Consider the following 16,185-nt stretch of genomic DNA (forward strand, 5'->3'; position numbering starts at 1 on the left):
GCCTGAATTTATCCCTCAACCTATATTGTTCAAGTGTTTGGCCATTACTGGCTTGATGAATCTTACTGTGGCTGCTACACTTCCATACATTACAAAGAGTGACTACACTGCATTGGCTGTAATGTGCTTTGGGACAACCAGTCACTGCGAAAGACACTACACAAATTCACATTTCTCCACAAATGGAACAATAGAAACAGCTCAAATTGTGACTGTGACCACCTAAGTCAGACGATCGCCCATGTACTGAACCCCTGCCCTGAGAAATCTATTCCTGGTGGATCACAACTATTCACACTGCATCAGCTGAAGCCACTGAACAGATTGTTAAACTCGATATCAAAATATAACTGCTTCCCCAGCCATATGAATAAAAGGAAAATTGCAAATTATTTCTCTCATCTATAGGCCAAGAAATACTTTACAGTAAATAAATCTCCAAATATGTCTTTTATTTATATATTTCTACAAAACAACAGGCAAAATCTGCTGCCCAAATCCAGATTAGTACCACCATTGAAGGTCTTATCTCTGATATTAAAAGACAAATAATTATTGTAGGCAATGGGTCTGCGGTAAAGATATTCAAACTGGTGCTTAGTTTCAATAGTGTTTCCGTGAACCTGCTCACACTTAGATATGGTGAGACCTTCACAAACACGACACCTGCGATAATCGAGTTGTTGATTCAAATGCTGTGCAACACAAGAAAATGCAACACAAGAAAATTGTGCATTTTTGCAGTATATTCCTTCCTGTATTTGCATATCCCCACTTATACAATAAAACACAACACTGAAGGTTAGCCAGGATCCAGCAGCACACCTTGTAACGTATCAGCTGATTAACAATTTTTACTTATATCAGCTGCGCTGTCCCCTGAACGTTCCTCCCGAGACCAGTTAAATATCTGCTCCAGGTTATCCGAATTGCAGGATAAAACACAATTGTGACCAATCCCGAGGAAATGTCCGGACCGCCTTTTAAAAACACAGAACATGTTGGAAGTTCGGAGAAAATCCATCAAAACACACACACAAAGGAGAGACAGGGTTCACCATTTTGAGATAGAAACATTGAGCTGTTTACAGAAGCTGTGTGAACTGCTGGGTGAATCGTGCAATTGCTGCTTTTATTTAGGATTCTCAACATTTGTGTGATTTTAAAAACAAGCAGTCCCATCAACAAGAAACCTGCAGCAGTAACCTTACAGCAGGCACTGGACATTATATACTGCATGATACTTCATGATCGAGAATGAAGCCTGGGCAACCACGCTGTATAACACTCACTCCTGGAGTGAGCCATTAACTGGTTATCAATCAAAATGCTCTTTCGCAGTCCACCATGATGAAGGGTGGGGTTTGGATGTGTAAAATTTATTTAATAACATTTCCCAATTCCATTCACTTATTTCACTTGTGTAAAGTTTTAATATCCAATCTGTGACACTGCCTTGGCATGAAGTTCACACCAGCAGCACCCCCTCTGTTACAGACAGTGACATTCTCCCCGGTGAAAGGATAAGGTGATCACAATTTCCTCTTCTTCCTCTTCATGGCCTTCCATTCGCCTTCCTGAGTGGCCAGATTGTGGAACAGCATTTTCACCCTCCTCTTCCTCTCTGCGTCTCTGCAAAGTAACAGTAGGAAGAATGTCAGCTAATTACTACACAAACAGAACAAAGTACTTTAGGCAGCTTGCTTTTCATTGATATTTCATTAACACTACAATCAGCACCATAGGCATTTTGCTGAATGCTACCGAACTGTTATGGTCATTAGACAATACATAGAATCCTACAGAACAGAAGGAGGCCATTCAGCCCACCGAGTCTGCACTGAGACCGAGCACAATCCCACCCAGGCCCCTATCCCTATAACTCCACATATTTACCCCGATAATCTCCCTGACACTAAGGGACAATTTAGCATGGCCAATCCACCTATCTCGCACATCTTTGGAGCGTGGGAGGAAACTGGACACCCGGAGGAAACCCACACAGACATGTGGAGAAGGTGCAAACTCCACACAGGCAGTGACCCAAGGCAGGAATTGAACCCGGGTCCCTGGCAATGTGAGGCAGCAGTGCTAACCACTCTGCCATCATGCCACTTAATACAGATGATCATGAAAGACAACTATATCAGCATGAGGCTATAAGATCGAGGCAGAGGCGCTGGTATTCTGCAATAACAGCTCACTTCCTGACCCCTCCACCATCTCCAAGATGCAAGTCAGGAATCTGAGGGAATGCTTGTTTCTCACCTGGGAGAGCTCAACTGTAAGCTCAAGAGCTCCCAGAAGACAGCAATGTGCCTGATCGATACCCCTGCCATTAGACTCAGTGTTCCCATTCTATGCACATTGTGGCTGCTGTGTACGCCACCTAGCCCAGTGATATCTGCTCCCAAGAAGGCTAAATGTGTGAATACATTATAGCCTCCAAGTTCTCCTCCTGACTTTGACATATCGAGCAGGATTGTTGTCAAGGAAAATGGTATCAGGAGTCGGGAAAGTTCCTGACTCTGCAAACCTGTCTCCATTATGGAGCCCCTGTCTGCCATATTTTCATTCTGGGGAGGTGAGAGCAGCTAGAATTGGGCCCACCTCAGTTTACCTGCCCTATGGCAATTATGACTGTCAGGCCTTCAAGCCTTTTCCACCCACCTCCAAGCCCCTGCATATCACCTCCCACGCTCCAAAGATGTGCGGGATAGGTGGATTGGCCATGCTAAATTGTCCCTGCATATCAATTTGCCTTTATAGGACGGGGCATAGAGTATAAGAGTTGGGGTCTGATGTTGCAGATGTATAGAACGTTGGTTCGGCCGCATTTGGAATACTGCGTCCAGTTCTGGTCGCCACCCTACCAGAAGGACGTGGAGGCTTTGGAGAGAGTACAGAGGAGGTTTACCAGGATGTTGCCTGGTATGGGGGGGCTTGGTTATGAGGAGAGATTGGGGAAACTGGGGTTGTTCTCCTTGGAAAGACGGAGGATGAGGGGAGACTTAATAGAGGTGTATAAAATTATGAAAGGCATAGATAGGGTGAACGGTGGGAAGCTTTTCCCCGGGTCGGTGGTGACGTTCACGAGGGGTCATAGGTTCAAGGTGAAGGGGGGGAGGTTTAACACAGATATCAGAAGGACATATTTTACACAGAGGGTCGTGGGGGCCTGGAATGTGTTGCCGGGCAAGGTGGTGGAGGCGGACACACTGGGAACGTTTAAGACTTATCTAGACAGCTATATGAACGGAGTGGGAATGGAGGGATACAAAAGAGTGGTCTAGTTTGGACCAGGGAGCGGCGCGGGCTAATTGTTCCTTGTTTCTCGTTTCAAGGCTTCATTCTATGATCTGCCAGTCTACGGATAGTTGGGAACCTGTCTTGGGGGCAGGGAATTCATATGGTGTTCGTGGAAGTGGAAATGACTAGGGTTGGGAAGCATTTTCCGATCAGGGCCAGTGTGATATCCTGGACTCGTTTCGATTGCCTCAGGGGGTCGGAGAGGAATTTCCCAGATTTTCTTTTCCCCATATTGGCCCTGGGGTTTTCACTCTGGGTTTTCACCTCTCCCTGGAGATCACATGGTCTGGAATGGGGGGGTGGGGGTGAGTTAATAGGTTGTGATGAACAAAGCATCGTAGCTGTGAGGGACAGCTCGGTGGATAGGATATTGGTATGTAGATAGGCTGGAAAATTGGGCGGGGATCCTGGATTCAGGATTCAATCCTGGACCGGGGAGCGGCGCGGGCTTGGAGGGCCGAAGGGCCTGTTCCTGTGCTGTATTGTTCTTTGTTATCCCCATACTCCTCCATGTCACCCACCCAGTATCCACTATAGATAGACCTCAGGAGTAAAGTAATGAGAAATGTTTGAAATAAATTTAAATAAAAGATTGAACAACCAACAGAGCTATCATTCAAACACATTGCCATTCATATTGCACAGAAAATAAACTTCAGACCCATTGAAAAAAACATCCCCTGAACCGGTTATTCCATGGCAAAGACAACAAACTTTTATTGAGAAACGATATCAAAGGCATAATCCTTTAATAACCTCTTAAAATTGTCAATCAAACTGTGTACACAACCTCCTGCTTCATCAGATTTTAAAATTCAGCCAAGATTCATAATGTTTTCTACTGTCAAAACAAACCATTATAGTTCCAGACAGTAAAGTCTATTGAAACTGAAAGAAGAGATCGCTCAGCTTCTCTGAGTTACACTAGAAAGCCCATCATTCAAAGAATTTGGGGCGGCACGGTAGCACAGTGGTTTGCACTGCTGCCTCACAGCACCAGCGACCTGGGTTCGATTCCCGGCTTGGGTCACTGCCTGTGTGGAGTTTGCACATTCTCCCCGTGTCTGCGTGGGTTTCCTCCGGGTGCTCCGGTTTCTTCTCACAGTCCGGTTAGGTTGATTGGCCATGCTAAATTGAGCCTTATTATCCTGGGATGCGTAGGTTAGAGGGATTAGTGGGGTAAACATGTGGGGTTCCGGGGATGGGGACTGGGTGGGATTGTTGTCGGTGCAGACTCGATGGGCCGAATGGCCTCCTGCACTGTAGGGATTCTATTCTATAGAATTTCAGGAGCAGGTGACTGTTTTAATTTGGTTCCTCACAGGGTTCTTCCTGTGTCTGCGTGGGTTTCTTCCGGGTGCTCTGGTTTCCTCCCACAGTCCGAAAGACGTGCTGGTTAGGTGCATTGACCCGAACAGGCGCCGGAGTGTGGCGACTGGGGAAATTTCACAGTAACTTCATTGCAGTGTTAATGTAAGCCTTACTTGTGACTAATAAATAAACTTCGAAACAGATAACTGGCTATTATCACATTGATGCTTGTCGATCTTGCTGTGTGCAAACTGGCAACAGCATTTCCTACATTACAACAGTGACCACAGTTCAAAAAATAGCTTTGGGATGTCCTGAGGTTGTGACGGGCGCTGTAAAAAATACAAGGTTTGCTTTCAGAGCTCTCACTGACTCCTTACCCTTCCATCATATCAGAAAACTTCTGCCTGGCCAGGAACTGTGCGTCTTTGCGGATTTCCCGAACGGCTCCTTTGAATTCCCGCTTGTGTTTGTGGACAAGCCTCATTCGCTCTCTCTCTTGCCGGGTGCCACCTCGCTTTCGCCCGTAGTCCGAGCTGCAAGAACAAGTTTCAGTCCTGTTATTATGAAAATCTCCGCTGCTCTGAGCACTCCCTGACACACACACACACACACACACACACAATCCCATCATAATCATAACCTGCTGACCGGGGATCCAGACTCCATTCTGATAGCCAGCACTTTCTTTGATAATGAGCCTCAACCACTGACTCTCTGCAGGGAACGCAGCCGCAGAGGAGTCTGCTGGTCCTATCATTGTCCATAAATAGAACCCTGGCCAATTTGCCCTTTCCCAGCCCAAAGGCACTGCAGTAAGCTGTGGCATCTCCACGGCCACATTTGCTGAAATAATTCCACTGAGCACAGATCTGGGATTGCTCTCGTCCATATAGCTCAGGTTAGGTGAATTTGCTGAGCGATTGAAACAACCCTCCTTGGTGAAACTGCGTAGAGACCATGTGAATAAAAACAGAGATAAAGGTAGCACATTTTCACTCAGTGATTCTGGATAAAAGACATCTTCAGCCAACTCCTGCCGTCACTTCACTTCATTTAATTGATCCGAATTGATTCTGAGTGAATCCAAAACTCTTTCCTACTGACTTTTGTGCAATCCAGATTTTGGGAGACTGACTCGATGAGCTAGTTTCTATACTTACACAGCCGCTACTGCTCCCTAATCCAGGACCCGTGCACCCACTACCATCTTCCCTCAGGGGCCCCCACCAACACCCTTCCAACCCCCCTTTTTGTCTTCCCCTCCCACCATCTCTCCTACATGTACACCAAACCACCCCCTCCCACGTACCTGATAAACAAAATAACCCCCCCCCACACTAAGGAAGACTAACATCAATAAAAAGGAAAAGCTCCAGCGGACAAGAAGACAACAAGCCACAATATAAGGATATAAGAGCAAGGCATCACAATGGGCAACAAGGGCTGAATGTGAGCCAAACGAAAAGTGGCAGAGCAAGAGGAAAGAGTCATCCAACTCCTAAAACCTGGCTACACCCTCGGGGACTCGGTTTACACGCGCTCCGATTAAATTAATCATCATTAACACTGGTAGCCACAAGGATCTGTGTCCTCGGATCAGAATCAGGCAGCATTAATGACGGCTTACAGTTTGCACCTAAAATACCTTACTTTAACTTCTGTGTGACACCTATTCTTAATCACCAGTTTTAGCCTGTAACTATTCTCCCATCTTGGTTTAAAAATTGACAGAGGGCAAAGGTCCATCTAATTTGCCTAATTGTTAGTCACATGATATAACCATGATGGAGCTGTGGATTAATCATAGCCATCAGTCTGCAACAGATCCAGGAAATTATATGAGGAAACTCCCTCAGTGATGAGAGTTCTTAGGGAACCAAAGTCACTCTGTTCTTCCCAACTCTGCTACAGTCATCACATTATGCCTCAAATTATTCATATGCAACATGCCAAAATGTAACTTTCTGAAAACACTTTCCATAATTTGCCTTTGGGTTTTAAAAGAAAAGGGGCGGCATGGACAAGTTGGGCCGAAGGGCCTGTTTCCATGCTGTAAACCCCATGACTCTATGAATCAACTAACGGTTTCCAGTGAAAGCTTGGGGAGTCTGTTCTATAGATTGGCAACTCACTTACTGAAGTGGCAACCACCATACTAACTTAGAAAAAGTTCAAGTTGCTGAAATTGTAAAGAGCTACCAAGTTGCATGTGGAGCTTTGGGTGGCACGGTGGCACAGTGGTTAGCACTGCTGCCTCTCAGCTCCAGGGACCAGGGTTCGATTCCTGGCTTGGGTCACTGTCTGTGTGGAGTTCGCACATTCTCCCCGTGGCTGCGTGGGTTTCAAAGAACAAAGAAAATTACAGCACAGGAACAGGCCCTTCGGCCCTCCAAACCTGCACCGACCATGCTGCCCGACTTAACGAAAACCCCCTACCCTTCCAGCGACCATATTCCTCTATTCCCATCCTATTCATGTATTTGTCAAGACACCCCTTTAAAGTCACTACCATATCCGCTTCCACTACCTCCCCCGGCAACGAGTTCCAGGTGCCCACCACTCTCTGTGTAAAAAATCTGCCTCATACATCTCCTTTAAACCTTGCCCCTCGCACCTTAAACCTGTGCCCCCTAGTAATTGACTCTTCCACCCTGGGAAAAAGCTTCAGACTATCCACTCTGTCCATGCCCCTCATAATCTTGTAGACTTCTATAAGGTAGCCCCTCAACCTTCATCGTTCCGGTGAGAACAAGCCAAGTTTCTCCAACCTCTCCTCATAGCTAATGCCCTCCATACCAGGCAATATCCTGGTAAATCTTTTCTGTACTCTTTCCAAAGCCTCCACATCCTTCTGGTAGTGTGGCGACCAGAATTGAACACTATATTCCAAGTGCAGCCTAACTAAGGTTCTATAAATAAAAAGGTCAGAAGCTTTTCCTCCGGGTGCTCCACTTTCCTCCCACACTCCAAAGATGTGCAGGTTAGGTTGATTGGCCATGCTAAATTGCCCCTTAGTGTCCCGGGGGTGCATAGGTTAGAGGGAATAGCGGGGTTACAGAGATAGGGCCTGGGTGGGATTGTTGTTGGTGCAGACTCGATGGGCCAAATGGCTTCCTTCTGCACTGTAGGGATTCTATAACTCACAATTTGATCATGGCATTCTGCATAAATCCAACGCTCAACGGGATACACAATGCAGCATACTTACACTTCCACCACCTTGGGTGTGAACAGCTTCAAGGGAACAGGCTTCTTCTTTTCAAACTCAAGTGGCCTGTAGCACGTCAGCCTGTCTTGCATTTCCCGCAGGACCTCATGATACAGTTCCTACACATTAGGAATGAGGTCAGTTTAAAAATCAACATCATCAGCATGCATCTGCATGGCATCTTTAATGTAGCCACATTTCCCAAGGCACTTCACAGGATAGTTATCAGACACCCAAATACATAAGTATATCTTGGGGCAAGTGACAAAATGCTTAGTCAAAATGGTAGGTTTAAGGATCATCCTAAAGGAGGAGCGATAGAGAGGCGGAGGGAATTCCAGGGCCTTAGCAGATGAAGGTATGGCCACCAATGGTGAACCGACTGAACTTGAAGAATTGCAGCAGCACAGAGCTCTTCAGGCAATTACAGAGGTAATAACAGAAGTCTGTATATTTTACTCTACTACTCTCATCCCAAGACATGAAATACCACATTGGCTGCCTCACCCTTTCATTTCAGACAGGCCAGCCGAATTATTTTACACCAGCAGGTGAAAGAGGATAGGAGCTTTCAGTCAGAATCTCTCAGCTATTTGTCGCAGTGGGGAGCCAATGGGGAGCACCACTTCAAGCCTGTGTGGTAAATATCTGTGCATTGGTATTAACATGAGAAAGTAACGATATGCGTGGCTCTTTATTCCAGGAAAGAGAAGGCTGAGGAATGACCTAATAGTAGTCTTTTAAGATTATGACAAGGCTTGCTGGCGTAGACAGAGGTGCTTCCAAAGGATTTGATTTGATTTATTATTGTCACATGTATTAACATACAGTGAAAAGTATTGTTTCTTGCGCGCCGTACAAAGCATACTGTACATAGGGAAGGTGAGAGCGTAGAATGTAGTGTTACAGCATGGATTCATGAGGGGAAAGTCGTGCTTGACGAACATGTTGGATTTTTATGAAGATGTGACTAGGGCGGTTGATGGAGGAGAACCGGTGGATGCGGTGTTTTTGGATTTCCAAAAGGCGTTTGATAAGGTGCCCCATAAAAGGCTGCTGAAGAAGATTAGGGCACACGGAGTTGGGGGTAGTGTGTTAAAGTGGATTGGGGACTGGCTATCCGACAGGAAGCAAAGAGTCGGAATAAATGGGTGTTTTTCCGGTTGGAGGAAGGTAACTAGTGGCGTGCCGCAGGGATCGGTACTCGGGCCGCAACTGTTTACCATTTATATAGATGATCTGGAGGAGGGGACGGAGTGTAGGGTAACGAAGTTTGCAGACGACACAAAGATAAGTGGAAAAGTGAATCGTGTGGAGGACGGAGAAGATCTGCAGAGAGATTTGGACAGGCTGAGTGAGTGGGCGAGGATATGGCAAATGGAGTATAACGTTGAGAAATGCGAGGTTATACACTTTGGAGGAAATAATAACAAATGGGATTACTATCTCAATGGAAACAAATTAAAACATGCTACCGTGCAAAGGGACCTGGGGGTCCTTGTGCATGAGACGCAAAAGCCCAGTCTGCAGGTACAACAGGTGATCAAGAAGGCAAATGGGATGTTGGCCTATATTGCGAGGGGGATAGAATATAAAAGCAGGGATGTCTTGATGCACCTGTACAGGGCATTGGTGAGGCCGCAGCTGGAATACTGTGTGCAGTATTGGTCCCCTTATATGAGGAAGGATATATTGGCATTGGAGGGAGTGCAGAGAAGGTTCACCAGGTTGATACCGGAGATGAGGGGTTTGGATTATGAGGAGAGGCTGAGGAGATTGGGTTTGTACTCGTTGGAGTTTAGAAGGATGAGGGGGGATCTTATGGAGACTTATAAGATAATGCGGGGGCTGGATAGGGTGGAGGCGGAGAGATTCTTTCCACTTAGTAAGGAAGTTAAAACTAGAGGACACAGCCTCAAAATAAAGGGGGGTCGGTTTAAGACAGAGTTGAGGAGGAACTTCTTCTCCCAGAGGGTGGTGAATCTCTGGAATTCTCTGCCCACTGAGGTGGTGGAGGCTACCTCGCTGAATATGTTTAAAGCGCGGATGGATGGATTCCTGATCGGTAAGGGAATTAAGGGTTATGGGGATCAGGCGGGTAAGTGGTACTGATCCACGTCAGATCAGCCATGATCTTGTTGAATGGCGGGGCGGGCTCGAGGGGCTGGATGGCCTACTCCTGCTCCTATTTCTTATGTTCTTACATTCACAGCTAGGGCGTAGAGAAAGATCAACTTAATGCAAGGTAGGTCCACTCATAAGTCTGATGGCAGCAGGGAAGAAACTGTTCTTAAGTTGGTTGGTACATGACCTCAGACTTTTATATCTTTTTCCCGACGGGAGAAGGGGGAAGAGAGAATGTCCGGGGTGCGTGGGGTCCTTAATTATGCTGGCTGCTTTGCCGAGACAGCGGGAAGTGTAGACAGAGTCAATGGATGGGAGGCTGGTTTGAGTGATGAAATGAGAGAAAATGCAAGAGAAGCCAAAAAAATTGAGTCATAAATACTAGTAAATCAAATCAGCAATTCAGGTGCAACTCTTTACCCAGAGCAGTGAGAACATGGAATCCACTGTCACATGGAGTTGTTGAGGCAAATAGCCTAGATGTGTTATTTAAGGGGAATCTAGATAAGAATGGCGAAATGAACAGAAGGGCTATTGATAGGGCCAGATGAGATAGGGTGTGTGGGGCATAAACACACCAGTTACCCCAGGTGGCCTGTTTCTCTACGAATCGCAATACTATCCAGCCACTCATCAAGGGAAAACACAGACAGAAAATGCCTGGACTGAGATGGAACCAGGTTCCTACCTGGAGCTGAGCTGGATAATCATTCACAGGTAGGTGCGAGGTGAGAATAATTTCCAGTGGACAAATTATTTCCTGAAATGCCGGTAGTGACCGATACAAGGAGGAACACCGCTTGCACAGATGAAAACATAATGCTATGCAGGAGAACCTACAACAGGAGTAAAATACAATAAATCAGTCTGATCCAATAAATGATGCACACTATTTAAATCACAATTTTTTTAGCAAGCTAACGGATTACAATATCTTTCCTGCACCAAGAAGCATTTGTTTTTAATTTCTTCCTGAAGTTTTCCCCTCATCTTCCTCGAGGGAGTTGACTACTTGCTGGTTCTATAAGGATCAGGAAGATACAAAGAGTTTTTTGCGCTTCCCACTACAGTTGGAAAGCCTGCCACTGCCTGCACACAAATAATGGTGACTTTGATGGAGAACCTTTGAGTAACCATCACCTGTGAAACAGCGCCCTCGTAAGAAAATTCATGACTTCAGTAGAGCAGGTGTAGGGATGGGAAAGAAAGCCAGTCAGCCATAGAAATTTGCAGCACAGAAGGTGGCCATTTGGCCCATTATGTCTGTGCCAACTCTTTGAAAATGTTAAGCAATTAGGGTAGGTGAGTGGGGCTTTCTACAGTCCGAAAGATGTGCTGGTTAGGTGAATTGGCCAAGCTAAATTCTCCCTCAGTGTACCCGAACAGGTGCCGCAGTGTGGCGACTAGGGGATTTTCACAGTAACTTTATTGCAGTGTTGATGTAAACCTACTTGTGATAATAATAAATAAACTTAAAACTTAAACATGGCTCTTAAAGTTCCCCCTTCAAGTATTCATCCAATTCCATTTTCAAAGTTACTACTGATGCTGCATCTACCACCCTTTCTGGCAGCACCTTTCAGGTGATAACAAGTTACTGTGTGAAAAAAAAATCTCTTCTTGTGTCAATTTGTTAGGAAAATAAAGGGAGTTTTAAGGGATTTATATTTGTATTGGTAAACCTTGGAAATAAGGTGTAGTTTTAATTGTGTTTAATTTAATGTTTCTATGCCTGGCAAGGTAAAACTTTTTGTTAGATTTATGCTGGATGTGTTTGTATGTGTGGGAGTTGGTTAAGTTCCAACTGCGTTTCTATTGTGCTTAGAGAGGGCTCCAGTTTGAAGAATCAATAATAGCAGCAGGGGCTTAGCAACAGGGGCCCACTTCCCAGAGGGAAGGATTTTCCTTTGTTCTTAGTTTTAACTGAAAGCCAGGGCAGTTGGAGACAGGGCACTGAGTGAACAGCTCTCAACTATGTCGAGAGAAGCTGGACAGGACAAGGTAGTTGCAAAGATGCAAGCTTCCTAAGGAACAAGACACAGTGCAGACAACCAGGGAATTGGGACAGAAATAACATTTCAGACGACTGAAGATAAGTGAATAGAGACCAAGGTATTGTTCAGAAGAATTCAAGGAAAAATAAACAAAGTGTTCTGAGTTAGAGAGACAATTGTAGTAACTAGATATAAAGTGGGACAGAAGACTTTAGAGGTAGATGAGGCATTTTAATAAGAGTCTGGGATGCAAGAGTTAAAGAAATTGTGAACAGTTTGCACAGCGGTCAAAACAAAGAAATCAAAGAACAAAGAACAGTACAGCACAGGAAACAGGCCCTTTGGCCCTCCAAGCCTGTGCCGCTCCTTGGTCCAACTAGACCAATCGTTTGTATCCCTCCATTCCCAGGCTGCTCATGTGACTATCCAGGTAAGTCTTAAACGATGTCAGCATGCCTGCCTCCACCACCCTACTTGGCAGCGCATTCCAGGCCCCCACCACCCTCTGTGTAAAAAACGTCCCTCTGATGTCTGACCTAATCCTAAAATGGTTGGTGTACAATCCTGGGCTGGATTCACAGTGAAGCGGAAGCTTTGTTTAAAAGTGGCAGTTGAAAAACTTGGACTGGATTTTGGAATGCAAACTGCTTAGGGAAAGGGTTATTATGAGAAAATTTTAAAGTGTGTTTTTTGGGAGTAGAGTTTGGAAACTCTTGCGTGACAATCATCTGGGGGAATTCTGAGGAGATAACCACAGATACTAACTTGGGTTCAGAGAGGAGTGTGTATTTGACCACAGTCATCTTGTGTGTGTCAAAGGGACTGTGTGTGTTAATGAGACTATTATAGCTAATGATGTACTTTGTATTCAGTGTTAAACTTAAAACGTGTGTGTATTTGTTAAGCTAAAGGGGGAATATGTCAATCTACTTTTTTCATGTTTAATAAATGTTTTCTTCTTGTTGTTAAAAATAATTAGTGGTCCCGTGACTCTGTCCTTTAAAAAGAAAGTAAAAGTTACAATCGTTTGAACAGGGATTCAATTCTGCGATCCTCCTGTCCAGTTATAACACCAACTGGGATCGTAACATGTTGTGTAACATCTGTGCTGCCTAGTTAGCAACCTGCTGCTGTGCCCTGCCAGTTAGTCACAGGTAGCTGTCGAGCAATAAAGCACAGGCTACCACTCACCTGAAGTGCTCTGTTTGCAATTTGTCCCGCAGTTCCACCCCCTGGATTTTGCTAATTGGCAAAGGTTTCATTTCCCATGATTCAACAGCCTTTTTATCTTTCACCACCAGCAGCTCAGAGGATTTCCCAGTTGGTTTAAAAGGTGGGACCAGAGTGTAGCCTGTAGAAAGCAACAACAACAGACATTAATCCAGAGGTGCAGCATCTGAAGCTGCATTTCTACTCCTTCCTGCAGACAGGCACTTTGTCGCATTTTACCGAAATAGATACCAATGTGGAAAGGAAGAATGCAACATCTGTAAGGTGCTTGGGGTTGACACCAATTCGGTGGCAAATAAGCCAAGTTTGGACATGGTGTCTTATAGAGAAATAAACAAGGCTGTCTGCTTTTGTGACCTTTTCAATTACTTTGTTCTTGTCTCTTCATGAATTGTGACTAAAAGTTCAAGGTTTTTATACTGCACTAGTCATCCATATACAATCCCTTAAAATACAATTTCTCGGTTTCCTAACAGATCTGTTGATTCTTGTCTTGTATGTTTGTGAATCGATTGCCCTCTTATCTGTTTTTAAGTTTTAAGTTTATTTATCAGTGTCACAAGGCAAAGTATTTTGTCAACAAACAACGGTGAAGAATCGCCACAATCCGGCACCTGTTCGGGTACACAGAGGGAGAATTTAGCACGGCCAATGCACCTAACCAGCACATCTTTCAAATTGTGGGAGGAAACTGGAGCACCCAGAGGAAACCCACGCAGACACGGGGAGAACATGCAGACTCCACACAGACAGTGACCCAAGCCGGGAATTGAACCCGGGTCCCTGGCACTGTGAGGCAGCAGTGCTAACCACTGTGCCATCACTGGTGTATCACTGACCCCTCTTCACCATTGTTTGTTGACAAAATACTTTGCCTTGCTTAAAAAAAAGCTTTTATTGCTAAAAGAAATCATCCAAAACCTGCAAAAATTCTGGGAATGAACATTTTGCCCATTTTCTCATTTCCAGCTTGTACAAGTCTACAAGTTTACACTTGAAAAGAAAGCAAAATCTTCATCATATACGATTAAAGCAAATTCTAATTCTATATACAGGTACCGGACCCTGCATCCGGGGAGCCTGGACTGGACATGTATTGGATTTGTAGATATTCTGGATTTTGTGTCCTGAGCAGCAGGGGGAGGTGGTTGAATAGGGTAATAATTAATCAAACCCGGGTCTCCAGAGAATTACCCTGGGTCGCTGCATTACTAGCCTAACGACAATACCACTACACCACCACCTCCCCTAATTAATTTAAGGACATGATCAGTTGGGGACAGCTTCCTACAGTTTTCTTTAAATTATCACAGAACATAGAACATAAAACATAGAACAGTACAGCACAGAACAGGCCCTTCGGCCCACGATGTTGTGCCGAGCTTTATCTGAAATCAAGATCAAGCTATCCCACTCCCTATCATCCTGGTGCGCTCCATGTGCCTATCCAATAACCGCTTAAATGTTCCTAAAGTGTCTGACTCCACTATCACTGCAGGCAGTCCATTCCACACCCCAACCACTCTCTGCGTAAAGAACCTACCTCTGATATCCTTCCTATATCTCCCACCATGAACCCTATAGATAGAGGAAATATGATCTGCAGTGGAAGCAATTTGCGCTTGCAATCCCATGATCTTTTGTGCTGTTTAGGCCTGTTTTAGATGAAGCTCGTGAAACTCCAAGCCATATTCTGCATATACAAACCTACCCAGGGTGCCTTTGTTGGGGACTGCCATGTGAAGAATTCCCAGGAGGAAGTTGATAACCTCAGGAATAAACCGTTTTGAGAGCGAAACATAGTCCAGGAAGAGGCAGCACACAAACAGTCCAGCAGCCACATCCCGCAGTGAGGTGACAGAGCACTGTTTACATAAAATATCAACAAATACAATATGGTAAATGCAAAGGCAGGCTTGAAACTGTGAATAGACAATGTTATTTGTATAATATTACAAGAGCAATAATTGTTTAAGTGAGGTGAGAAAAGTGGGGGGAGAAAAGGAAAAGAGAATCAGGAGGTTTCTGGTGGAAGTCTGAGAAACAACAAGGTTAAGCACTTTTTGGGAGGGTAATAAAAATTAGCCCCACTTCCCTGTTCTTTCCCAATAGTCCTGCAAGTTTTTCCCCTTCAAATATCTATCCATTTCCCTTTGGAAAGTTGCTACTGAATCTGCTTCCACTGCTGTTCCAGGCAGCACATTTCAGTTCATCATAACCCACTGTGTAAAAAAAATACACTCACCTGCTCTCTGCTTCTTTAGCCAATTATCTTAAATCTGTGGCTGCAAACTCACGCTCCTGCTATTGGAAAACATTGGGCGGCACGGTGGCACACAGCCTCACAGCACCAGGGACCCGGGTTTGATTCTCGGCTTGGGTCATTGTCTGTGTGGTGTCTGCATGTTCTCCCCGTGTCTGCGTGGGTTTCCTCCCACAGCCCGAAAGGTTAGGTGCATTGGCCATGCTAAATTCTCCCTCAGTGTACCCGAACAGGCGCCGGAGTGTGGCGACAAGGGGGTTTTCACAGTAACTTCATTGCAGTGTTAATGTAAGCCAACTTGTAACATTAATAAATATTTTAAAACCTTAATACTAAACTTTAAAAACTTAAAAACATTGTTGGACGCGGAGGCAGGGCACAACTAGATAATTAACTTTCCTTATCCTTACCCATTATGGTCTCAGCTATTTAATAACATTGTTAATTTGGAGCATGCTTGAGAAGGAAATTATCCAATCAATTAGTTGTTAATGCGCTTAAATAAGGCCAGTTGGAGATTTTTAAAATAACAGGTTAACAAAGCCATAAATGGTGCAAACCATTTGTAATATTGCAAACAGGGAGTCAACTTGTACAGTAGAGGACTAGAATTCAGAAGTTAGCCATTTCTGGGAGCAGAGAGGTCACAGGCTTCTAATAATTGGTGGAAGGATCAGAGGAGTTGAGTAATTCTTTTTCACCCAGAGTGTTGGTGGTTGGGGATTCACTGAAAGAGTGGTAGA

General features: G+C 44.8%; 1 protein-coding gene across 1 annotated transcript in view; it reads right to left on the bottom strand.

Moving 5' to 3' along the window:
- Positions 1-1,111: 1,111 nt before the first annotated feature.
- nop14 (NOP14 nucleolar protein homolog (yeast)) overlaps positions 1,112-16,185 on the bottom strand; it is a 62,870-nt gene continuing 47,796 nt past the window's right edge. Inside the window, exons 14-19 of the mRNA XM_078215190.1 lie at positions 14,891-15,044; positions 13,141-13,300; positions 10,644-10,791; positions 7,832-7,950; positions 5,001-5,156; positions 1,112-1,632 (exon numbers count right to left, since the gene is read on the bottom strand). Coding sequence (XP_078071316.1) covers positions 1,533-1,632; positions 5,001-5,156; positions 7,832-7,950; positions 10,644-10,791; positions 13,141-13,300; positions 14,891-15,044 — 837 coding nt within the window. The 3' untranslated portion in view covers positions 1,112-1,532. The remainder of the gene's footprint in view (positions 1,633-5,000; positions 5,157-7,831; positions 7,951-10,643; positions 10,792-13,140; positions 13,301-14,890; positions 15,045-16,185) is intronic.

Source organism: Mustelus asterias, chromosome 6 (assembly GCF_964213995.1).
Source record: "Mustelus asterias chromosome 6, sMusAst1.hap1.1, whole genome shotgun sequence".
Classification (NCBI taxonomy): domain Eukaryota; kingdom Metazoa; phylum Chordata; class Chondrichthyes; order Carcharhiniformes; family Triakidae; genus Mustelus; species Mustelus asterias.